We start from the raw sequence: 24,903 nt of genomic DNA, 5'->3' as shown, positions 1-24,903 counted from the left end.
GGTTTTTCATTTCTAGATCTAAATGAATTAAAATATATTAGCTGACTGTAGCAACAGGAACCAGGGGCACCAAGTTCCAATAATTGATGAAATGTCCTGTTAAAACAGATAAAACCAGCTGTCCTGCAGGGTTTCCCATACCCTGGCAGCAAATGGGCAATCTGTAGCAGAGTTCAGACCAAAGAAAAGTCAGATTTCATGTTACAGTCAGACATGTAAAAGTCAACATTTGTTTTTATAAATCTGTAGATACAGGTAAGTGATAGATTTGTTTGTTTAACTGAGCACCATATTGTATGTAAGAACTTGTCTAGATGCAGAGGTATCATGAAATGGGAAATAAAAGTGAAGGAGGGAGTCTCTTACAAAAGTAATGGCACACATGGACAGACTTACCGGATTTCATTATTTAGTTCACACCACTTTCCAATCACCTTCACAAAACCCTAGTCTGATTTACCAAGTCAGAACAGCTGTGGATGTAACAACGCTGCCTGGCTCCCCATAACCTGTAAAAAACCCTCCACACAATTTGTAAACACTCAAGAGAAGTGGTAACAGTGAATCCAACTTCCTAGGTTTTAATCACAGCTGTGCCTGGGAAGCAGCATGGACTCCTCCTTGCCTGCCCCTTGAGGGGAAGTTTCTGGTCAACCCTTACAGCTCTCCTTGTGCTCCATGTTTGTGTTATTTTACTCAATGCCTGATGTGCAGATGGCTTGCCTGACTCCCTAGATTGATAAATGCACATTGATAAGTACACACAATGCGTATGACAAAGTGATCAGCTTGGGAGCAGCACTAACTGATCAGCCTGAATCAGTCTCAGCTTTTGCTGGTGCTGTCCTAAAGAGGCCATGGGGCTTTGCCACATCCAGGCATTTTAAAAGTATAAAATTATGGGCTTGTTTAAAAGACTCCAGGGCTGGGCTCCAAGGATGGAATGGAAGCCTTGTAACTCCCTGCTGAGGAATCCTTATGACCCTAGCTGGCCACAGCACTCTGTGGTTTTGGGTAGATTTCAAGGCACAAGTGGCCAATCTCTCTTTTGTTGTCAGCCAGAAAAACTCCATCCCCATGCCAGCAGCCAGGGCTGTCAATCCCAGCAGGATCAGAAAGCAACAACCAGTAAACCACTGGAGAGATAACACCTCCCAGAAACTCCCTGGTGCTGCCAGTCTTGGTGTGGGGTCTTGGCAGGTCCTGAGGACTCACCCCCAGGAGCTCGGTTTGGCTCCAGGGTGTGCAGAACTGGGGCTGTGTACTTGCAGGCATGTGGGCACACCTCTGTCCCCACAGCCAGGCCCACCATGCATGTGCTTTGGGCAGCTGATGGTGTCACCTTGCATGGCTGGGCAGTGGCAGGAACAATCCCACTGGGAACAACTGATTTTACCCTGCGTGGCAAAGCATTGCCTCTTCCCCTGCCCCTCTGCAGCAGACCCTGCCAGTCATGCAGGCAGCAGATAAAGGATGCTGGGGCAATGCCTGCCATGGGTGACAAGGACATAGAGGCACAGGCACTCCCGGCTCCAACCAAAGCCCAGAGATACAGCCTGGAGTGACCCAACAATTGCTGAAGGGGACGGTGGAGTGGATGAGCTGGCACTCTGGTCTTTTGCAAGTCAAGTCCTTGGGGTGGGAGGCTCTTCACTGCAAGACTCAGCACACAGCCAGGCACAGCCCAGCTGGGGCAGGCTGGTGCACAGAGCCATTCCAGCAATCCCACACCAGTCACCACCTGCCCCAGGCACTGACAAGTGTGTCACACGATCCCCTGCGCGTCAACACCTCCTAAGCCTGGATTTATGGCTGTTGGACCAGGGGCTGAGACAGAAGCAGCATTATAGGCATTCACCCATCCCTGTTCACCAGCAAAGGAACTGATACACCAGGCTGGACCCAGCTCCTGTGGAGGAAATCACAACATGTGTGATGTTCAGCCCTTCCCACAGGAGAATCACACTTAAAAGGAAAATCCACCCCCATCCATGTCATTCTTGGGGCAGCACAGTCCAGTGGACAAAATGCTGTGTTGGAGGGACTGCACTCAGCTTGCTGCCTTGCCACCGGCTGGCCTAAGTCCTTTTCTCATGCCTCAGTTTCCCCACAAATACAAAGCCCTTAATCCCTGTACAGTGTGCTCCTGTGGCAGGCAACAGCAGCAGCTGAACACCAGGCCTGGTCCCCAGATAAAGCTGCTCCCAGGGAGCTGCCAGGAGGGGGGCAGTTAAAACCACAGAAGGCCTTCCAGCCTGTAGTACACAACAGTGGAATGCAGGAAAAACCCCTTGTGGGCTCTGCCCTGCATCTCCCACCTTCCAGAGCCAAAAAGAGCTGTGAAACACATTCTTGTTTCTTGAATTCCCAAAGCAGTCAATAGGGCAGGTAGCTAAAACCCATTTCACTCAGTGCCAGCCCTCCACCCCAAGTCCAGTGCACAATCTGTAGGTCTTAAGGACTTAGGGATGTTCCAGCTGAGCTCCTTTGCAGCCTGGCACAACAGCCCAGCTCAGTGCCTCAGTCACCCACCACTGTGTGCAGGAAAAAATGATGCACTTACCTTATTGGCCATGAAATCCCTGTGGAGGAAAGGACAGGAAAGGATGCCCCATGCTCAGTAACCAGCAACATTTCAGAACAGCCCTTGAAATCCAGGAGAGCTTAGCAGCAGGAGGCTGAGCGTCCTTAATAAGCTGACACTTGTACAACAGGAGAGGGCTCCCTGCTAGAGCTGCCCCGTGGCACAGTTCCCTGCCAAGCTGCTGCCTGTGCCCCAGCACTGCCCCACTGCTTGTGGCATTGCTTCACATCTCACCTTTATAGCCTCTTTCATTTGCACAGCAGGCAGTGAGGTATCTCACTCTGCAGCAGCCCAGGGGCAGTTGAAAATCATTGGCAAGGACAGTTGGCTCAGCTGTGAGGCACAGGACTGTCTCCCATCAGGAAGGCCCATGCCCACTCACAGGGACCCTGGCAAGCCAACACAACACCACCTGCAGCAGGAAGGTGCTGTGCTCTCATGCCTGGCTGCCTGCTTAGATTCCAGCAATAAAAACAACTCTTGCCCTTTGCAACACAAGTTCTTGTTTAGCTGCCTTGGGCAGTAGCTAAGAGATTGGTTTCAGTGATTGAAATAAACTGCTTTGAGCAGGCCTGGGCAGCCAGAAAGGACCAAAGGCATAGGGGAAGTGAGGAGACTTGCTGATCTGAAGGGCAGAAGACCAGGAGAGCATCCCCTGACCACTCCAGATCTCCAGGTATAAAACAGGCAGCTTTGCTGGGGTGATTCACAGACCTACAGAGATATCCGGGTAAAGGCCACACCACACACCTTGCCCCATCTTGCAGTTTTCCCCAAATTGTCCCAGCAGCATAAAGGAATTTTCCCCTTCCCTTGGTATTTTGAACCTTAAGTTCCCGGAGTAAGGAATGAGCCTGGGAATGCACCTCCCTGACTAGCAAGCACAGCTGGTACAGAAACTGTCTCTGCTCAGCTGCTGCACCCCCACAGCACAGCACCCTCTGTGAGAGCAAGGCTAGCCAGGGAAGCTACAGAACAGCAGCAATTAACTGCACTTGTGTCCTCTGGCTACCTACCTACATGCCCAATTAGGTAGCTCAGTTTCTAAGGCAGAGAACGTGATGCCAAGCTCTGCTCCTCCAGGGAGCAGGAAACACCCCCTTAGACATTCTTCCAGCCTCTCAGGCATTCAGTGCCATAGAGAGTGCTGTGTTTTATGGACAGTTAAGGCACTTGGCACCATCAAAATCAGGTTTCACAAGCTCCAAGGAGCAGACAGGCCAGAGGCAGGACTGTGGCACACACTCAGTCCATCATCTCTGGTTAGTGGAGTCTCAGGGAGGTCAGCTGGGTGAGCCGTTCAGAGCTGCCAGTCGCCATTCCAGCCTACACCACTGGCTTCCCGTGGGGAGAAAACACAACCTAGCTTCCTTGGCAGCCTGCACTGTATTTACCTGCCAGTACTTAGCAGGTACCAAAGCTTGCAGTATGAAGGTGGTTCATCTTCCTCCTTCTCTACAACTGCTGAGCCTCCCAACCCCCTCATACTTCAACTGCTGTAAGAACAAACATGAGATGAGGAAAATTGGTTTCAGATTTTTATTTCTCTGTACTTTTTAAGCAGGAGTGACTGAAATAGAAACCATCATGAGTCCCATCAGGGGGAATAGTTTGATAAAGACAGGGCAAGCAGTCACCCCTGCCCCATGCCAACCTGTACAAACATCAGCTGCCACTGTTTAGTAACTAGATGGTTTTCAAACAAGTCCATGAACAGTCATAGACTACATAGAACAACATGCCAGTTCACAACAGGAAACAACTTATGTATACTTCTTGATTTCATCATACAGGACTAAGACAAAAGCACCACCCATTCCTCGGAGTACGTTTGACCATGCACCTTTGAAAAAGGCCTTGGAGCCCTCATCCCGGGCAATCTTCCGCCAGCAGTCAAGAGTGCCAGAGTACATTATGTCAGCTGCAGGAGACAGACAGCTTTAGGAACTGGATGCCCACAATCCCCAACATCCAAGTCAGAAACAGCCTCACATATCTACTAGCTTTACAACCTCCACTGCATCCCATTTCTTGGCTGACTTTCTCCAATACTAGCACATCAGAGGACGAGACTGCCCAGCAGAGATGGTGCTGGTGCTGCATTGTCTCTGGGAGACACTGGAAGGACCAGTTCAAGCAGAAAGCAGCAATTCCTTGCTTTGACACCAATACTTCCAAACCCAAAAGCTATTGCACAGTTGGCCAGGCTGTGCCTGCTATGGAGGCTGTCTTTTCTTATCCCAGAGACACTGGCTTACAACATCCAAGGGCGAGTTCTGCTACTCCTACCGACTGACATATACCTGACTTGTGCATGCCACCTTACAGGTGTGTGTGCTGTGCAGACCCATTCGTGCCCCTTCCTGTCACCTGCCTCTACAGCCCCTCCTACACCCCTGCTTACAAGAGGTGAGGATATCTACACAAGCTGATAAAAAGTCAAGCCACTCTGCCTTCACTTCAGTTCCACCACCAGCTATTGATTCAGGGATGCCCAGTAACTCTTACACAGGAGGAGGAAACTTACCTCCTTTCCGTCCAGACTGCATCATCATGCGACGACGAACCGTATCAAAAGGGTAGGAGACCAAACCAGCGACAGCAGTGACGCTCTGAGCAATCATCCAGCTGATAACAATGTGGGTATTCTTTGGGTCTGGAAGCATGCCTGCAGGAGAGAGGCTTTGATGAGAACGACAGGTAAGCCACCAACACTATTGAAATGCACTTCAGGCCTGCCGCAGCCCAGCATCTCCGTTTTTGTGCCGTTTGGATCAACCTACCCTTCGCGGTGTCGTAGATGCCAAAGTAGGCGGCTCTGTAGATGATGATGCCCTGGACAGAGACACTGAAGCCCTGGTACAGGCCCCGAAGGCCATCTGAGCGGAAGATTTTGACCAGGCAGTCACCGAGCCCACTGAACTCCCGGTCGGCCCCGGCTTTACCCACATCCGCTGCCAGGCGGGTTCGGGCAAAGTCAAGGGGGTAGACGAAGCAGAGGGAGGTCGCGCCGGCGGCACCCCCGGATGCCAGGTTACCGGCGAAGTACCGCCAGAACTGGGTTCGCTTGTCCACGCCGCCCAGGAAGATCTGTTTGTACTTATCCTTGAAAGCGAAGTTGAGGGCCTGGGTGGGGAAGTACCGGATCACATTGGCCAGGTTGCCGCGCCAAAATGAGAGGATGCCCTGCTCCCGCGGGATGCGCACCACGCAGTCGATGATGCCCTTGTACTGCTTGTCGGCGGAGATCTGCTTGCTGGCGTGCTGCACCTGCAGGGGCCGAGATGCCGCCGTCAGCGCCGCTCCCACGCGAGCCCCCGGCCCACCGCCGCAGCCCCCCCTCTCCTTGCGGCGACCTTGGGACGGCCCCGGCCGCCGGCGCTCACCTGCAGCAGTAGCTTGACCCTCTCGATGGGGGCGACAGCGGTCTTGGAGATGGCGGCCGCCACCCCGCCGGCAAGGAAATCCTTGGCGAAGGACACGGCCGCATCGGTCATGGCGGGAGCGGCGCGAGCGGGAGACGAAGTCGGGCGAAGGAGGCGGGAGGCGGCGCTGAGGGGGGCGCCGCAATGGCCGTTAATATAGGGGCTGGGGCGCGAGCGTGGGCGGGGCGCACGTCCCGCTCGTCCATTGGCTACGGCAGGGGGCGTGGCCGCCGCAGGGGGACGGGGCCGCCGTTGGAACTGGTGGGGGGCACATGGCCGCGGTGACGGGAGCGGGGAGCGCGCCACGGGGAGCCCGGGATGGAGCACATCGGGACGGAACATCCCGGGATGGAGCACACCGGGACGGGACATCCCGGGATGGAGCACACCGGGACGGGGCACCACGGAATTGGAGATCCGGGATAAAGCACGCCAGGACGCGGCATCACGGCGTGGAGGATCCCACCAGCACCGCGGGCAGGACACGTATGCGGCCTCGGCCCGGTCACGGCGCCTGTCCCTACCCCGGGCACAGCACATGGCGGTGACAGGGCCATCCGGCCCCTCTGCGCCATCCCAGTGCAATGGCGAGAGCAGCCGGGCACAGCACAGCCGCGGCGCACGCTGGAACGGGGCGGGCTCTGAGGCTGCCTCATCTACTGACACGTTGAGGCCCCATCTCTGTCACCACAGCCGAGACCCCGCTCTCAGCCCTCGGGATGTCGTCACCCTGCACACAGCAGTGACCGAGCTCGTGTATTTCCTTGCGCAGTCACAGCGCTGAGCTCAGCTGAGATGCTCAGCACGGCCCAGCAGGTACTACCCGCCCCCCAGCACCCAGCGGCAGCCACACGTCTCTCGAGTAGAACTTCACCTGTCCAAGAGTTTAGCCTTGCTGCTGACTGGTTCTTCATGGTCATACACCATTGCACATGTTAGCGATCCACTGATGAACGGCTTTCTTTCAGTGACATCTTAAATATTTTAGTGCTGCCTTTTGGGGATTTATCACGTGTATTTGTGACTACAAAGGACAGGGTTGGTTGACAAAAGGCTAGTTAGGTTGATAAAAGGCCTGACAGGTTGTAGGAGTGCACTACGATACAAAGGTGGTAGTAGCACATCAGAAACAAGTTAGAGGTAACTTTTTTGACTCACTTGACTCTTACAAGGTTAGAGTTGATCAGACGTTCATATGTACCCATTAAATATTTAAAATCTATTTAGAAATACAGTGCTAATAAAAAACATACAGGTATGCTTGGACAAGGCAAGAAATCCTTTCCTCCCCAACATGCTTACAATTCACATCTCCACATCCATACATGTCCAGTAAGTCTCAGTATTGTTACCTGTACTGTGTCCATGGGACAACTGAGGCACATAGAAAGAAACATGATCACTAGGCAGGTTGATTAGAACCAAAAGCGCTTACAGCCTCAGTGTGATGCAGATCTGCTCTCTACCATCTTAATTTTTTGCTTTCTATGCCTGCATTTCTTTGCTGAAAAAAAAAATCAGTATGAAGCACCATGGCAGCAGAACAGAGCAAGTCCATTAAAAGAGACACTGCAAGACTTCAGCTGTAAGATACATCAACAATCAGTTCTAGGTGCAAGGCAGGCCTTGCAAATCTTTCTGCAAGTTTCTCTAAACAGTTACAGACTGTTCCTGCATGGATTTGCCAATGCCTCATGCTGCTGTGACATGTTCTAACCAAGCACTTTCTGAGATTTACTTATTTTCACTCATCAGGGGTTACAAACAGTGCAAGAACACAGCTGAGGAGCTCTGTAAAGCAGCAAATGCTGTGCTGAGCCCAGGCTGCTGCAGCTCAGGCTGGAGCCAGTGTGCACACACCTTTGAGCTGCTGTGACTCCCATGCTGCCAGGGGCACAGCCAGCTTCCCATATGGACATGGGGTTTGGGTTTTCCATCAGAAGGCACTGGGATGGGGCTGTTCCATAGCTGAACTTCTACAAAGGAACTGGAGCAATACCACGGTTCCTCAGGTATAACGCTAACATCAAAGATGATCTTTTGTTGTCCAAAAGCTCCCAGGAGGCCCACCTGTGGCAGTGGCACTGGCAGTAACCTGGTGCCCTTGCAGAGGTTCCTTCCTACAGGACCTGTCTGCAGCCCCTGGAGCACAGGGTTCCAGTGGATCAATCACAGGTGGTGTGCATGGTGTTATTCTCTGTGCAAGTTCAGAGCAGCATAGTAGGCTTAGATCTGTGCACTGTAACTAAAAAGTGGTTTAATAAAAAAATAGAGCTTTAAAAGTACCTAAACAACATGACAGAGTTTGTGGCTTTGAAATATCTAACAGATTTAAGAACTGCATTTTCCAGGAAATATTTCAGTTAGAGGACTTCAGAAAAATTATTTTTCAAGGTGTGGAGTAATTCACATACATGCAGAAACAATGCACGAGAAAGGGAAGAATATTTTTGAGTATGCACTTGAGTTTGCAAGATTGTCATTCCAGTGTATTACAGTCCATTTTGCACATTACAGTTCTGTCTTAGCAAAAGCACAGTTGCAGTAGCATACATTCATCTTTATGCTGGAGATTCAGACAAAAATACTATTCTCAAGTACATCTCAAAAACTAAGGAGTGGATTTGGGAGTGTTTCTGAAATAAGACTAATTCTGACTCTGCAGAATGCCAGATCCACACCGTATCACTAAAAACCTGGGGATTTCAGTAGAAATTATTGCATATTGCACGTATTTTATTCTGTTTTGTTATTTTTGGCTGCCCATTTTCCTCATGCTTTTGGAAACAATATTCTCATCTCTGTTCTCTTGCCTTTCTGCACCTGGTTTAATCTCAATTAGCTATTCAGTTTTAAAAAGCACCTAAAATAATGCCATTTCAAGTTCAGTAGTACAGAGTTTTCAAACTAGTTGCATCTTTCCTCCTCAGTATGTGCTTGCCAGACATATTCTTTAAATCCATTCAGCAAATACAATACAGATTTATTTGTTCCTGTCACAGGTGTCTCACTACAAGAACCAAGCAGTCCACTGAAATGTCAGTACCTGTAGCTCAGCATGTCTTTCTTGCAAAGTTCCTTAAGAAAGGTATTTCTGTATCTGCAGTGGACACTCTGATGTCAGTTTTCAAGCGCTGATTTCCTTGGCTTAAAATTTTCCCTTCGGAGGAGCTTTAATTCTCTGAGTTCTTGTGGGTGTAAGCTCTGGTCAACACCAGGTGTTAGCTTGTAATTTAAAGGAGATTGAATATAACCATTTCTGTAGAGACAAACCCGCTTGCAGAATTCAAAGGTGCTAAACATAACACCGAAGTATGGCACAATCTGATGATAAAAACAATATAAGAAAAAAAAATTAGACTCACTAGCAGCATCCATAGTTTAGATGTTTTAAAAAAAGGGAACTTCTAGGACTTCAGATCTGATCTAAAAATAGACCTTGTCCTCATTTATATAAAATCAGTCTCATCTCAAGCTATGCTGGCAGCTGCAGTGTGCTAAAAGTAGGAGTTTATTGTTGTTACATAACTAATTATAGAAATACTGTGAGGAAGAAGATCTGTGCTACCCAATAGATTACCAGAACTTGTCAAATACCCAAGAACATCCTAAACAATCTCAGCAAATCCTGGCAGGAAATGTGGAATTTATTCTACATACGCTGGTGTGACTCCACAATTTTCTTCTTTTGCCCCATGCAGAACCAGCAGCTCCAGAGCCACTGCCTTTATATCAGCCAAGGTAAGGCAGTCACAGGCAGGCCATCACAGTCAATCCTACTGTCACTCAATTAGCACTCATTAGCTGACCTGTAGTACTCCATGTAGGTAATCCTCATCACAGCACTATAAAATGTATTTATGTAAATTAAATTACCTTCTGTTTAAGCTACCATGCTTTATTTCATGCTTTCAACTCAACAAAGGCTGCAGTAACTGATCCACATGCATCAAATAGCTGGCTGAAAGCACTGCTTTGGACTTCTGGCCAAGTGGCTTATACAAGCACACTTTTTTTTACAGCTCACTACAACATGTCAAATGACTGAAGCTCAGGTCAGAGGGAGAACTTGTTTAGCTGTCCTAAGTGGATTGCTTGCAATCCCACATCCACTCCACACCTTGTGTGCTAGGAGCACCCGCTTCTTCAAAGATGTTGAACTTTCAAGTGGTGACATCTAGAAGCCAAGCTTGGATTCGGGGAAATGCGACCAAACCAATTTCCAAGGCTGGTTTATAACCCTTCTTGTCACTGATTCTGTCATCTATAAGCTACTAAGTACAAAGGTATGTCATAAACTTTCTATCCCAAACTGCCCAAAACTGTCTTGATTCCTTCAGGATAGTATTTGACTGGGATGAAAGCAAAACCTCACCTTGAGCAGACTGGGTGTGAGTCCTCTCCAAAGTCCAAGAACACCTTTGTGCTTCACAGTTTGCCGGAAGCAGTCAGCCATGCCAGTGAAATGGACATCAACTCCTCCATAGTGGGGAAGCCAAGGACTCTGGGCCTGTCAAGAGACACCCAGAGGGATTTAGAACCAGCAGAGAAAACCAAAGTAATTAATTATTTTCTCCATCCTGCTATATAAGGAACAGTCAACACCAGGTTTCTACAGACACATCTGGATTTCTCCCAAAAGTATCTAATTTGCATTAAAATTTAAATTAAAAGGGAAAGAACTCCCTCTTTGATAGGTATGAAAGTGAACAGTAATTTCACACAGTGCCTCCTTTTGTACCATGTCACTACTAGAAATAAATCCCACCCTTTTGAAGACAAACCATCTGGACCAGAGCCACATATCCCATCGGCCCCATGCCAGCTGCTCAGGTCCAGGTAGAGATATTTCACACTCCTGGTAGTGGAACACTATGAAAGGGAAGGTTGGAGCCACACTGCCTTCCTGTAACTCTGATCAAACCAGCTGACTTGTCTCTTGGCTGTGAGGCTGTGTCTGCACTGCTGTGAGAAGGACAAGCTATACTAGAAGCTGAGGAGCAGCAGCCCAGCAAAAATGGAAGGATGGAGATTTCATCCAGGCTGTTTGGGCTCACCAAGAGCTGCAGGTGAGCAGTTGGTGCCCATGCTCCCACATCAATGTGCTCAGTTGATAGGGACTAGCTAAAGTTACCTGGGGAGAATCCTGTCGGCTGGCAGCTGAACTTCCAACTGCAGTACAGTGTCTGTTCACATGGAAGAAGTGTAGTTGGTCATTTTTAACAGCTAAATCCTTTCTTCATTAATCTCCTACTGCGTTAGCACAGACAGGATAACCTGACCTTGAATAATCCCATCCTCATCCATCTGTGCACATGCAGCCATGGATTTATTGTGCATTGACAAAGCAGGGTTTCACTCAAACACATGGCAAGTGACACTTAAGTGTCAGGGCCCCAGGACACAGATTGATGCCTTGCAAACTGATCATCCTAAGGCAGAAGTTTGATAAAAATGGGGCTTGTACAGTTAATCGATGGATGAATATGGGTATCATGATCCCCACATTGATCTGAAACACCACATAGAACAGTGATTTTTCACTCCTTCTCTAGACTAGCCTGTAGCTTCTCAGAGGTGCTAAGCCTATGACAAGCCTCATCAACTGACAAGTGGTGATGAGATTTTCTAGGTGCCTTAGCTATAGCATTTCAAGTACTTGGCAACTGAGATCCTGGAAAGGCAAACAGATCAAAACTCACACTCTGTATATAAGAGAAATTGCTAATCAAATAGTTATGGGCAAGTCTACTGTTAAAATTTAAAGACTGAAAAAAACCCAAACTGATAATCCCCCAGACTAAGGGCATGTCTTCTTTGTCTAAAAAAACCACAGATCATAATTTTTTTCTCATTTTTTTTTCTGCCTGATTGAAATGCATGTGAAATACCTCTTATGGCAGGTAACAGGTAAAAACCTGCACAAAGACTTTCATGTCTCTCCTGCAGAAGATGCTGAGTGCTCAAACTGAGACTTCAGAAACCAGTTCCATAAGAATGGTGATATTAACACCAGCAATGCTTAGAAGAAAACTAAAATGATTAAAGTATCCCTAAAATGCAACAGCAGTCATAGAACTGGATCCAAAACCCTTTTCTGCTTTCTCGACTGTCAGTCAGGTTCCACAAGTTTGTTTTGTTTTGTTTTTTTGTAAATGAAGTTATAATCAGCCAAGCAGTAAAGAAAGACAGGTTTCTGAAATGTTTCAAGAACACAAGAATGCTATTAACATGTGATACCCTTCCTTTTTCAGTCCCTTTGTGGTAGGCAGGGCATGGCCTGCCAGAATTTAACTGTGTGAGTTTGACTTAATCCCCATCATTACTGTACACACTGCAAAGGCACAGATGAAAGGTTTGATTACAGTACTCCTGCCTGCAAAAGAAGTGACAAGCACACTGCAGGTTTCAGTAACACAGTAAACACCTTCAGAAGGTAGTTTAAAAGGAACAGGTAAGTCAAGCCTCTAGATTTCCAATCTGCCCATAGACACTGACCTTTTAAGAGATTTACTGAAATTATTTATAGTACCATTCCCCATAGATAGAGCTGTTTCTAAGATTTCAGCCTGTGAAGTAAAGTATATGCTGCCAGCCTTTCTGCTTTGCAGGAGCTGTATGCTTCTAGGACCCTTCACACAGTAATTAAATAACAATTGTTCACAGAGTCTCAGAATCACCTACTGCAAGAGGAAAACTAAGAACTGTGTTGTAGTTAAAACTTCAGTGTTTTGGAACATAGCTAAATGAAGTTAAAACACATTAATAAAAGAATAATACTGCAAATGTGTTTCACTTGGCACTGTTGTTCAGGAAAAAGAGTAGCTGTGGGTTTTGGTGGTTCTTCATCTAAGCATGTCTACCACACTGCAACGCTCACAACCACCCTATGACACCAGAGCCAGAAAAGGCTCTGGAAGGAACCAAAAGGCTCTGGAAGGAAGGAACAAAACAGACCAAACTGGTCCCCTCTCTTTTGTAGAAACCTACTATGACATACAAATCAAACAGCTAATCTCTTCCCCAAAAGGTCAGGTTTATGACAGAGAATTTCATGTACCTCAAAGCACTTGGAATTGCTTTTGACACCCCCTGACACTACGGGCTGCTGCATGGAAGCCTGTTTCTTTTGAAGACTTCCTTCCTCCCAGCTGCATCTGTCTCCAACTGCAGGAGGCTGGGGATACAGCTCCCTGTGCTGGTAACAGAGAGCCAAGGTGTTACTCATAGTTGTGGCAGGGCTAAGTCCCTTCTCTTTTACCTCTGATGGACAGTGGGCTCTCTAAATGATTAAAACACATCAAATGCAGAATTGCCTCCACCTGATCTTTCTCACAAACACAGTATTTTTACATCCAGAGCACAAGTTGAATCCGTCACTGCAACACTTCCACTGTTCTACTGCAACACTCTAAACCCAAGGGAGACATCTACAAAAAAATGCCCAATTACCTGCACGCAATATTCTTTTAAAAGAAACAAAATATTTAAATGAGGGTGCCGTGTCATGACTGCAGGTTAATTGTTATAGGTAATTGTTACCTGAAGACTCTTCAGACACCATCTCTCCCATTGTCTGCATTACAAGGTGACTGCCAGAACAACATAATCCCATTTTGGGAACTGATCTCACAGACCTTTTCAATGACCTCCCTCAGCCTCTCTCCTGTGCAGATAAAAACTTTTCACTTGCTTTTTGGGACATTTTAGTTTGCAATTATTTGTATTCACATGTATCAGAGACTATGAATTCATGTATTTAATTCATGTACTTCCCCCCTTTTCCCTGTTCATAAAGTTTGTTGGTATATATTTACCTTTACATATATTACTTTACCTATATACATATACATATATATATATATATATATATATATATATACATATATTTACTATTTATTTTTGAGTAGGCAATACTCTTAGCACAGAGTATGGAAGATAACTAACAGTGAATAGCTGTCATCAGTGGTATGCTACCCCGATGGTGGATAGAGTAAAACTTCTTGTTATTTACATATTTTCAACAGATTCAGGTGTCCTACATTTCTGATCACTTAAAAAAAAAAGTACAGGAAGACAATTTACACACAGCTCAAGAGTTCACACTCTTAATCTGGAAGCTAAAAAAAGAAATCTTTGCAGTCTGGGTTAATAAGGGCACATGCAACAGGCAAGTGCAGCTATAGTTGAAAGGAAACTGAAGGTCAAGGATTGCAGTTTTCATTCAAGTTAATACCACTCCAGTCCACTGAAATTTCACTCAAGTGAAGACTGGATGCTTGAAAGAGTGTTTCATTCCACTACAATGAAAAAAATAAAGTGTAAATATGTGTTAATATTTTGGAGGAAAAGGCATCCTCTTGGGCTTAATCAATTCTTCCTCCTAAAGGTCAGCCTTGCTCAGCAGTCATTCCCTGTCAGTGGTTTAGTAATGCTGACTTACCCCTGGTTAAAGTCCACCCAAAGGTATTCAGGCACAGAGGAAGGTAACCCATGGCAAGCTATCAGGATATCAGTTCAGAGCAGCACAGCACAGCTGACCTCCAGCGTCCTGCACTCCAGGAACACCTTGTCCCTTCCTTTGTAACCTGAACTGGGAACAAATCATGCCTTTCTGGGAAGAATGGCACCAAGTGAGCAAAACAGCTTCATGCTTGCTCAAAAGCTTGACTCTACTTTAGATATGTATCATCAGGCCTGCTGCACCCTGAGGCTCCACAGTTTGTTGCAGAATTCCTCCTTTACTGCTGAGCCTAAGCTTCCTGTGCTTTAACACCTGCTCTGTGAAGAAGTCTTTATAGAGAATATAGAAGTCTTTTTCCTCAAGGCAGTGCAAACCCCTTGCATGGGCAGCTCTGGTGGCTTCCAATGCCTCATTATGGTTCAGCTCAAGCCCTACAAATGGGTGCATCATTTTCATGCACATTAACACTAATTTATTTAATGGTGCAAACCCCTAGGCAGACTGGCTTGGTCCCACACTTCACACAGTGGATGGCAATGCTAGCTCCTGCATCTCCTGCTGCCTATCTAGAAACTGAGGAGGAAACTAATTTTTAACAGGACTGGGGCTTTTCATAGGTCATACTTTCATTTGCCTTATGTGGATGAGGTAAGGATTTACACAAAATCAAAATAAATCACCTATTAAAGAATCACAGAATGAACTAGGTTGGAAAAGACCTTTTGAGATCATCAAGTCCAGCCTATGATCTAATACCCCCTCATCAACTAAACCACGGCATCAAGTGCCAAGTCCAGTCTTTTTTTAAACATGTCCAGGGACGGTGACTCCACCACCTCCCTGGGCAGATGATTCCATTGCTCAATCACTCTTTCAGTGAAGAATTTTTTTTCTGACATCTAGCCTAAATTTCCCATGAAGAGGGGAAAGTTTAACTCAGTCCTAGGACTGTGTCCTCTTCTTCTGTCAGTTGTTGCCTGTGAGAAGAGACAGACCCCCATCTGACTACAGCCACCTTTCAGGCAGTTGTATAGAGTGATAAGGTCACCTCAGAGTCTCCTTTTTTCCAGGCTAAACAATCCCAGCTCCCTCAGTTGTTCCTCACAGGGCTTGAGTTCCAAGCCCCTCACCAGCCTTGTTGCCCTCCTCTGGATGTGTTTGAGGATCTCAACATCCTTCCCAAACTGAGGGGCCCAGAACTGGACACAGCACTCAAGGTGTGGCCTCACCAGCACTGAGTACAGGGGCAGGATGATCTCCCTGCTCCTGCTGGCCACACCATTCCTGATACAGGCCAGGATGTCATTGGCCCTCTTGGCCACCTGGGCACACTGTTGGCTCATGTTCAGTTGACCAGTCCCCCCAGGTCCCTTTCTGCCTGGGCACTCTGCAGCCACTCTGCCCCCTGGGCACCTGCAGGGGGTTGTTGTGGCCATCAAGAGAGCGTTCTAGCTCTAGCTCCTGTTAATGGAGTGTTTTCCATAATTAGTCACCTCACATGTCACAGGTACATCACTGTAAGCACAGACAAATGGATACAAGGCTGTCCTGTATAACTGATGCAAAAGTACCCACGTTGGGAGTAACAGTAATAGCTGTATCTTCAGAGCCATTCTTGCATTAAGGTTATGTCTGTAATAGCTACGTGTGAGCAGCAGCAAACCCAGCCTGTGTCTGCTGGGTGAGCTTATGGAGTCTAAAAAGGTGGGCTGAGTTAACCTAACCCATCTGATCTGTCCCAAAGCAGATTAAAGGGCTCTCACTCACACCACACTGATGACAAAGCTGAGGCACTGTGAGAGGCTGGCAGATATGATCAGCTGGCACTACCAAATCCCAGTTTGGGGGCATGGTGGCCACTTTAGTGTCTGGGGAGATCATTCGGAGAGAATTGCATTATGCCATCCCTCAGACTTCCTGAACTTCAAACAGGTTCAATGTGTTCTGCTTTTCTTCAGCAGACCACTGTGTTGCAGAGCTAATCTACCTCGAGGTATTACATAATTATCACACCACAGCTTCTTGGATGAACAGGTTTAGAGTCAAGGCAGACCTCACCGTTAAAGCAGCCCAGTCCTACTTCCAATTCTTGATCTACAATTTCTTCCTCTTATCCAATTTTCCAATGAACACTGTTCAGTGTTCCAACTGGACAGTCAGTCCTCCTGCTTTTCTCCTGTGGAAGTCTGAGGATCTAAGAGAAATGCTTCTGAGATTTGCTCAGATTCATAAAAGCTGATCTAGGCTGTTACAGAAGGCAAAGCTTACATTATGCTCCATAGCGTTTTTCAGGCATTGTCTCAACCATTTGCCAGACCAAATACTTCCCTAAGCAGCAGAGCAGCATTCTGCAACAACTTCAGAAAGTGGTATAAAATATCTTTGCAACAACATCAATGAAACAATAAAAATTTCAGTTAGCTCAAAGTATTCAGATATAGTAAAAAAGGAAAGAAGAAATTTTGTAGAAACATTACTAGGGCTTCTGTAGACCCAGTTAATTCAAAGAAAAATCTCCCTGCTAAATGCAGGAAAAAAATAAAAACTGAAAAAGAAATACGTGTTCTTGCATGCAAGTCTGCAAGGTAAAAAGGGCAGTACTTGAACATGGCTTAGAAACTGGATTTAACAAAGAACACTATATTGTGATGTAAGGAAGGAAAGCCAAGAATAACAGTCGGAATGACATAAAGATCAGTAAGATTTTGTTCAGAAACTGAAACATCATAAAAGTAAGTAAGGAAAACACTTACTATAGAACATAACCCTCTCTTTCAGTAATCCCCTTCTACATATGCACAACAAAAGCCATATTTCCATGCTGAAACATGCATACAGTACCTCTGAATTCTCTAACATGCCAATCAGGAGCAAAGTGAAAAAGGGAAGACAAAGGAATAAAATTAGGATAAGCACAATATAGAGGACTCAAATATTCAGTAAGACTCACTCATATTAATTAACATTTCTTTTAAGAAAAACATTCAAGTATATATAGCAAACACAGCATTTAAAAAAAAAAAAACAACTTGATAAAGCTAATTCTAACAGCAAAGGTGGAAGAAGCCATGGTTACAGAACAAATCTGACATCATAAAGCATCACCAACACACAATTCTTCCTCAGAAGAGCTGAGGAAGCAGGAGCTTACAGTCAGCTCCTACTCCCACAGCTGTCAGTGACAGAAGCAGCCAACGTCAGAAGTGTAGGATTCAGATATGTAAAGAAAGAAAGGAGGAAGCAAAATTATTACAATGGAGATCAAAAATAGCACCTTATCCTTATGAATTCTCCCATAGCAGAATTCATTTCCTAGTCTATGCAAACAATTCAAGCACTGTCCAGATGAGGAGATGAATGGAGCTAACTCTTCTAAGACTGTCTAGCACATCAGGTAAAGATGTGAATGGGATGTCCTGGTCTCATGCTTGTAATCTACCCCAGAATCAATGGAGACAACCTTCTGTTCTAGTTTCTCAGTTTTTGAAGCTCCTGAGATTGTCTTACAACTCCCTGGCTCCCCATCACCAGCAGCTTCACTGGAAATCTTCTTTAGCAACATACTCCCTCCATTTGTCAGAATGGTGGAACAAAAGGGAGGGAAAAGGAATCTGATACTGACTTCCACAGTGTGCTGGGTTCCTCTTCATACACCATAAACCCGGCATTCACTGCTTCAAAAAAAGCCCAGCACTTCTCCATGTGCACTGCAGAGCACACACAAGGCTCAGGGGTAGCTGAAGGCTTTGGTAGCCCTCTCTTCCTATCAGCCAGAAAGCTGAATCACTAAACAGAGGCTGCTCAGAATAAGATGTCTGAGAAAAACTGGTCAGAAGTATCTGCTCCCCCACTTTCTACAGTCTTGAGGTTCTTTTCCTTTTCTTTATTCTCTCCTTTCTAGGTCCATCCCTTTTCATGCTTTTCCTGGTGCTGTACTATGCAATTCTCTCTTCTGACCAGCACCCTACAAACTGCACAGACCAGCAAGCACAAAGCAGAGCTGATCTCTGCAAAGCTGGGCCATACCCTGGTGCTAATTGGAAAACACAAACTTCTTGGATAACCTTGCAGGAGTTCCAGTGTGCTCTTGGTATCAATGTGGGTTGCAATTTTCAACAACAGGTCTCTTTTTTGGACAACTCTACACGAATTAAGTAATTTCTAGTGCCCAACAAATTACAGCATTTCACACCTAGGGAGCTTGCTAATTTGAAAATAAATTTATCTTTGCCTTCTCCTATGCCTTTAGAATAAATCACTGAACAGGAGGTGTTTCTCTAAGCTCAGAGAATCACTATTCGGTGTTGCAATGCACTTATGAGGAAGAACCCTCTCTGTTGATGAGCCTTTTGTTTTCACGAGAAGTATTTTTGGCCTCTCCAAGTCCTACGTATTTAGGCAATGAATCCAGTTCCCGTTTTGCTGGAAGTGCCGAGCAGATGATTAAGCTCCCCTCGGTGGAAGAGCACGGCCTAGTGGCAGGAAAATGAAACGAGGGCCTGTCCCACTTCTTCACATGCCTGTCACGACACAGCCCGACACAACACATTGCACCAGCTACAGCCAAAACCTGCTTTTGAATTGATTACAAAAGCTGAATGTTCAAGTAACTGTTGCATCGACAGAAAATATTAAAAGGGGAACAGCACAGTAAATACCTTTATTTTCTTTTATTCTTCAGGGCAACAGCATTGCTGTAAGCCTAAGGATATAAAGTAAAAGAAGGCTTGTAAGGAGTATTTGCTTTTCTTAGACCCACTGGTACAGCTGGAAAAAAACGATCAAGTTTTCATGCTCAGAATCTTTATTGTCTGAAATATTTCATAAGATGAAAGTGCTCAGCTTAAACCTTGACTTCTGGACACATCAGCTACGTGAGCTGGTCTGATAAAAGCCCCTTACTCCTCCTGCTGAGGTTCTCTGCTGCAAGATGGAGAGAGGGCAGGGAAGGTTTCCATGACAGCATCTGCACCCTGAAAAGGGGAACGGGGGGAGCAGGAGAGGGAAATGCAGAGTTTCACTGACCTTCTGCTACCTTGTGACTTGCCAACCAGGCTACCACTTGATGAAGGGGGCAAGGACCTATATAAGGCTGCCACAATTAGTGACTGTTTTTCTAATAAGATCATAAAAGCTTCCCTTTTGTGATTTTATTAGAAAAATAAAAATCTGCATTCCCAGGAACTAGGCTGAAAACCCAAACTCATATGCCCCTGCTAGAGAATGACCATGTGATGAAAGCTATTCACGTCTCTCTACTGAAGAAGTTCTAATGAAAAGTCAACATCAGCAAGTGAATTATGTCAGTGAGATGGAAGCTGTGGGATAGTGGTTGTTTTGTGGGGTTTGGGTCTTTTTTAGATCACTATTGTTAAAGTTCTGGAGAAAAGATCAGGAAAATATATATAATAACTCTTGTTTTGCTGATGCTCCAGGAAAACAGCAGCACCTGCAGCTGGTAAGTCACTTGTTAACAAGAGGAGTCAGAAATAAGCACAAGGATAATGATCCTTCAGACTTAACACGGAGCGAGTTTGTTTTGTGGTGAGGCATAAATGGCAGACACACAGGCTCTGAAAAATCACATGGATCTCATTCATCCTGCCTACCACCAAGGGGACTGAATTTCTTCAGCTGGCAAACTTTCAACTGTATTTCACTGAAGGCTTGCCAATTCTGAATTTTGAGAATGTGATGGAACTGCTATGGAAAAGGAAAGAAATAAAGGTACAGAGATGGAGTCTGAGAGCATATACATATCCCATGATAGTACTTGAACTCACATTAAAGGTATAACAGCCATTTGTTCCAACAGCCATTGGAAATCATTTGTAGCAATGATTTCCAGAGTTCAAAAACAAAACAATAAACAAACAAAAAACCCACTAACCAGCAAAAACCCAACAAAACCAAAACCAAAGTCTCTGTAGCCTACTGGTAAGGGAAATAAAGTGGCAAACATGATCACCTGGCTCGTCTTGTCCCAAGCTCTTGCACCAAGCACCTACGACAAAGTACTGGTAACATGAATGTTCTGTACCTGCATCTTCCTCTTGACAGTTTCAAAGGGGAAAGAAAGTGTCTGTGCCACAGCAGCTGCTACACAGCCATTCACAAAGTTCTGAAGAGGAGTGAAACGAACTATGGGTTCTTGCCAGATTGTGTCCAGACTGGTGTAAACAAAGAATGAGCCTGCAGAAAATGGAACAGCACCTAGAAAGCAAACCAGACACGATCATTTCAACACATGGTACACTAAGAGAGGAGAGCTGCCCATCACATAACTAGAAAGATGGGAGGAGCTGCTGCCAATTTACACCTCACAGTCCACAAACCCAATCCAGATTTTGAATAATTTTACTCTTTAGTCCCTGGTTTACCACCAAACACCCATATTGTACCATCTAGATATGCTGACAGGGCCATACATTTACCTATTAAAATGTGCACATTGTCAGAATTATTAACTGCTATAGTCTCACGACAGGTCAGGTGTTTCTCCAGGTTCTCTCCTGTGACAAGCTCTTTCCCAGTCCAACCCAACCCTAGCAGTTGCACAGGTAAACAGAGCTATGTCTTCAGCCAGGCTGATGAGGCATACTTCTGGCCTCTTTTGCTTGTTTCATGCTCTCATCAGTTTTATAGTGGGATTATACATTTATTATTATTGTTATTACACATTTTATATAATGTCATATTGTGAAAACATGGACTCAGTTAAATGTCATTTTTATAGACTATGCAGAGTAAATGGATAATTAAAAGTCAATTTCAAGTAAAGAGAGAATATAATTAATCTTAATTTTTCACATCTACTATAGCTCATACTGGTTTCACTGAACAGCTCAGGAGACACTCTCACACTTGACAGGAATTACAAGCACTGTGTGTGTGTGTATAAATGTGTTTTAAGAGTTTAATGCTGAAAATTGTGCATCCAAACACAATGAGATAATCTATAAAAGAAGGAAAAGAGTACTTTGCTGAACACTTAACCATATATACAATGCTACGCCCTTGGTCCTAATTTGAATAAAGCTGCAGCAAAGGTGCCTTGCAGTGCCTTGCAAATCTCCACATCTTCTACAAGAAAACATTCCTATTTGCTTTTGAAATCAAGTGAGGAAGTGAACACACTACACAGCTGCAACAAAAACCAGCCAGTGAGGTGCTTTCACCCCAGTGCTGTTTTACCTAATATTGCTGGTGAAACACCACGGTAGAGTGCACGGAGCCCCTCTTGGTGATAGATCTTGTCAAAGGCGTGAAGAATCCCTTGGTAGGATGGCTCCAGCCGGTTCTGCACAATGAGCCGAGTTTTAACCACATCGCTGGGGTACGTCACCGTGGTGGCCACCATGCCAGCCAGGCTGCCTGCCATGATGGCTCTCCAGTGGGAAATATGGCCCAGCTCATCCATGAAAAGGGTAACAAGTCTAAAGCAAACACATAAAAGAAGTACTAGTAATGACACTATGAAGAAAACACATTAAAAATTAAGGCAGATATTTCTTGATGCAAATGTTCTTATGACCACAAGCCACTTCAGCAGCAGGAACTGAAATTTCAGCATGTGATTCATCCAAAATCTTATTACACGTAACACCATACAAGCATCCACCCACAGGATGAAAATCTTTCTTTTGTATTTCCACATACAGGATGAAAATTGCCATGATTCAAACATTCAGTTTCTTGATCTGCAAGAAATTATCTGATCATCAGTTAAAGACATTGGTCCAACCTGCCAGTTAAGGTTATCATGTAAGAGGAAATAAGTAGATAATGACATCACAGGCCTTCTGAGAGCAACTGAACCTTCTTCTGTTACTTATCTTGGGACAGGAAGGTTCCCAGGGACACACTTCTAGAGAAGACTTTAGTCCAGGCACTATTATGCTCAGGAGTTTCAGTCTCAATTTGAAAATTTGAAATTGAAGCACAGTTTTAAAATCTACACACAAGTCATACATTTGTGGTGCACCGAAGGACTTTTCTATGACAGGAAACTCCTACATCAGGCAGCAATGTCCTGGAGGCAGCAAGAAGCAAGTAAAAACACCAGAGTTTTAGCTGGAGATAAAGAAATGTATTATTCTATTTTGGTAGTATTACCTAAAACATCTAAACAGCACATCTACATTTAACCTGCACGCTGTAGAACAAAATAATGTGCAAATATTTACAAGTCACTGCTCGCTCAGTCAATGTATTTTCATTTGAATGTGCATTTTCTACTGCATGACAAATCCCTGCTTCTACTTGTCTCGAGCCCTGGGAGTGCCCAGGGCAGAAAGTCCAGCCAAGTGGAAGCAAAAGGGCATAAACCTTTTTTCCTGTGTGTCTCATGCAGTTCCTAAACCCACACAGCCTAATTTTCCTGCATGTGGACAAATGCATGGGGAAGGTGGTGGGGTGTCTCTAGGCACTACCTGATAACATTTAAAACTGCCATGGAAAGACAAGAGTCCGTGCAGAGTAATTGCTGAGGAAGCTGACTGTGCTCAGTCCTGCTCCTCCTGGGACTGTTTACCTAAGCTGCCCTGTAACATTCCTCTTTCTGTGTTTCTTGGCCTTATGTACACCATTCTCCCCGTAGAAAAGACTTTCCCAAACCCCCAAATAGTGTATCAAGGACTAAGCACAGGCACCTTGTATTTAATTTCCTGGTTAGCCTATTTCCACCCATAATTCAGAACACTATGTTCAAACTAGACACAAACTTTAGCCTTGCAAAATGAATACACTGTTTCAAGCTGAACAAACAATGAAGTCATTTTGCTCAAAATCAACTGCTGTATGTTGGTGCAACACACTGACTTTTCTGTGAACTTTAAATTACATTAAAATTACTGTTTGTACCTTCCCACTCACATTATCTTGCTCTTTGTTTGACCACTGCGTCTTATTATGGCACAAAAAAGCTGCCCAGTTTTAGGGTCACTTCATTTGTGGTCTCCTGAAGGGCCTAGGCAGTCATGGGCATTTGACTTGCTGGGACAGATGAGTGACAAACCCAGCAGGTTGGCAGCACCAGCTGTGCTGCTGCCTAGAACAGAACAACTCAGCACCCAGCTGGGTGCAAATGTCATGTGCTACCATGAACAGCTGACTAAAAAAAAAAAAAAAAAAAAAAAAAAAGCCCAGCCCCCAGAGTGGCAAAACATTTCTAAACATTTCTGGTGTGTGCAAACAGTCAGGCACTCCCTGCAAAGGCTGAGAGATACTGGCAGCAGAAGGGAATCCTAGGAAACAGCTCGGTTGGCAGAGCTCCATCAGCACCGCTCCATGTTCATCCTGCTGCAGTTCTATCAGCACTTACCTTAGTTTAACATCTGTGTATTATCAAAAACAAGGTCTTAGAACAAACAATGTCACATATCAACGTCAAAAGCGATCAAATTTGCTTAACATCTCCTGCATGATAGGGTAAAAATATCTGACTTGTAATTTTGTTACTTTCTTTAATACAGACAACATAAATACTTAAGAGTGTATAAATTAATTAAACAAATTGATTGCAAAGAACAGATGTGACAGCCACACCTCTAGGTTGCACTGCAACTTCTTTTTTAAATGAACCGGAGCAAAAGAATTTTAACAGACCATCAACCCTTCATCATGTGAAGAATACCTATGATTTTACAATCAATTGCTGGCATATCACCAGGCCTTAAATATCGCTAGGCGTTGAACAAATTAGGTAAATAAAATTACAAGCAAGGGTCCGGATCTTTGGGGAGAAGGGGCGCACACCCAGCAGAGACAGAGCCATTAGACTAAACCCGGCACTCTCGCTCCGCTGCCCCCGCTGTCACGAAGGCCGGTGCGGGAGCGCAGGTCCCCGGAGCCCCCCGGAGCCCCCGCGCGGGCCGGTCGCTTACCGGCGGGAGGCGGCGAGCTGCAGGGCGCTGTAGGGGCAGAGGCGCAGGCAAGCCGTGAGGTTCCCCTTCCAGAGGGCCCGCACGCCCTCGGTGCGGCACAGGCTGCTCCCGGCGTCGCGCAGCCCCCGCCGGCAGTGCCAGGTGCCCACCTGCGCCAGCACCGTCAGCAGCTCCAGCGGCGCCGTCAGGCTGAGGCTCAGCGCGCCCGCCAGCCCGGCGCAGCCCAGGCGCTGCAGGGCGGTGACCCGGCCGTCCCGGCGCAGGGTGGCCATGGCCCCGCCGTCCCGCCGGAGCGGAGCCGAGCGGAGCGGAGCGCACGGAGCGGCCCGGCCGGCCCGGCCCGGCCCGGCCCGGAGTGGCCACAGCGGGGCGGCGCCGCCCGCCTCCGCCGCCGGGGGGCGCTGTGGCGCTGGGCGCCGCGCGCTCCGGGTGTGCGCTGCGGAGGCGGAAGGAAAACCCGGAGCGGAGCTGAGCGGAGCGGCGCTGCCCGCGGGTGAGCCCGGACGGTGCCCCCAGCCCGGTTCGCACCTGAATTCATGGATTATT

General features: G+C 46.1%; 2 protein-coding genes across 2 annotated transcripts; both read right to left on the bottom strand.

The window, feature by feature from the left end:
• Positions 1 to 4,109: 4,109 nt before the first annotated feature.
• On the bottom strand, positions 4,110 to 6,693 carry SLC25A5 (solute carrier family 25 member 5). Its single transcript, XM_030228889.2, has 4 exons — positions 5,971 to 6,693; positions 5,368 to 5,854; positions 5,112 to 5,252; positions 4,110 to 4,505 (listed from the first exon to the last, which is right to left on the bottom strand). Exons 1-4 carry the CDS (start codon positions 6,547 to 6,549, stop codon positions 4,348 to 4,350), a joined length of 1,365 nt encoding a protein of 454 aa, XP_030084749.2. The 5' UTR covers positions 6,550 to 6,693; the 3' UTR covers positions 4,110 to 4,347.
• Positions 6,694 to 8,967: 2,274 nt separating this feature from the next.
• SLC25A43 (solute carrier family 25 member 43) lies at positions 8,968 to 24,717 on the bottom strand. Its single transcript, XM_009090527.4, has 5 exons — positions 24,358 to 24,717; positions 21,668 to 21,909; positions 20,514 to 20,686; positions 10,385 to 10,519; positions 8,968 to 9,333 (listed from the first exon to the last, which is right to left on the bottom strand). Exons 1-5 carry the CDS (start codon positions 24,627 to 24,629, stop codon positions 9,130 to 9,132), a joined length of 1,026 nt encoding a protein of 341 aa, XP_009088775.2. The 5' UTR covers positions 24,630 to 24,717; the 3' UTR covers positions 8,968 to 9,129.
• Positions 24,718 to 24,903: the final 186 nt, after the last annotated feature.

The sequence above is a fragment of the Serinus canaria genome, chromosome 4A (assembly GCF_022539315.1).
Source record: "Serinus canaria isolate serCan28SL12 chromosome 4A, serCan2020, whole genome shotgun sequence".
NCBI classification, from domain to species: Eukaryota; Metazoa; Chordata; class Aves; order Passeriformes; family Fringillidae; genus Serinus; species Serinus canaria.
The sequence above is the reverse complement of the archived record's forward strand: the minus strand, read 5'-3'. Positions and strand labels throughout refer to the sequence as shown.

Excerpts from the sequence above, each read along its gene's own strand:
- SLC25A5 (XM_030228889.2), bottom strand. The coding sequence starts at position 6,549 with ATGTGCTGTGCCCGGGGTAGGGACAGGCGCCGTGACCGGGCCGAGGCC. Across the intron at positions 5,855-5,970 it reads GGGTCAAGCTACTGCTGCAG|GTGCAGCACGCCAGCAAGCA; the intron begins GTGAGCGCCGGC and ends CGGCCCCTGCAG. Across the intron at positions 4,506-5,111 it reads GCAGTCTGGACGGAAAGGAG|CTGACATAATGTACTCTGGC; the intron begins GTAAGTTTCCTC and ends TGTCTCCTGCAG.
- SLC25A43 (XM_009090527.4), bottom strand. The coding sequence starts at position 24,629 with ATGGCCACCCTGCGCCGGGACGGCCGGGTCACCGCCCTGCAGCGCCTG. Across the intron at positions 21,910-24,357 it reads CAGCTCGCCGCCTCCCGCCG|ACTTGTTACCCTTTTCATGG; the intron begins GTAAGCGACCGG and ends TGTTTGCTTTAG. Across the intron at positions 20,687-21,667 it reads TGTTTCACCAGCAATATTAG|GTGCTGTTCCATTTTCTGCA; the intron begins GTAAAACAGCAC and ends TTTGCTTTCTAG.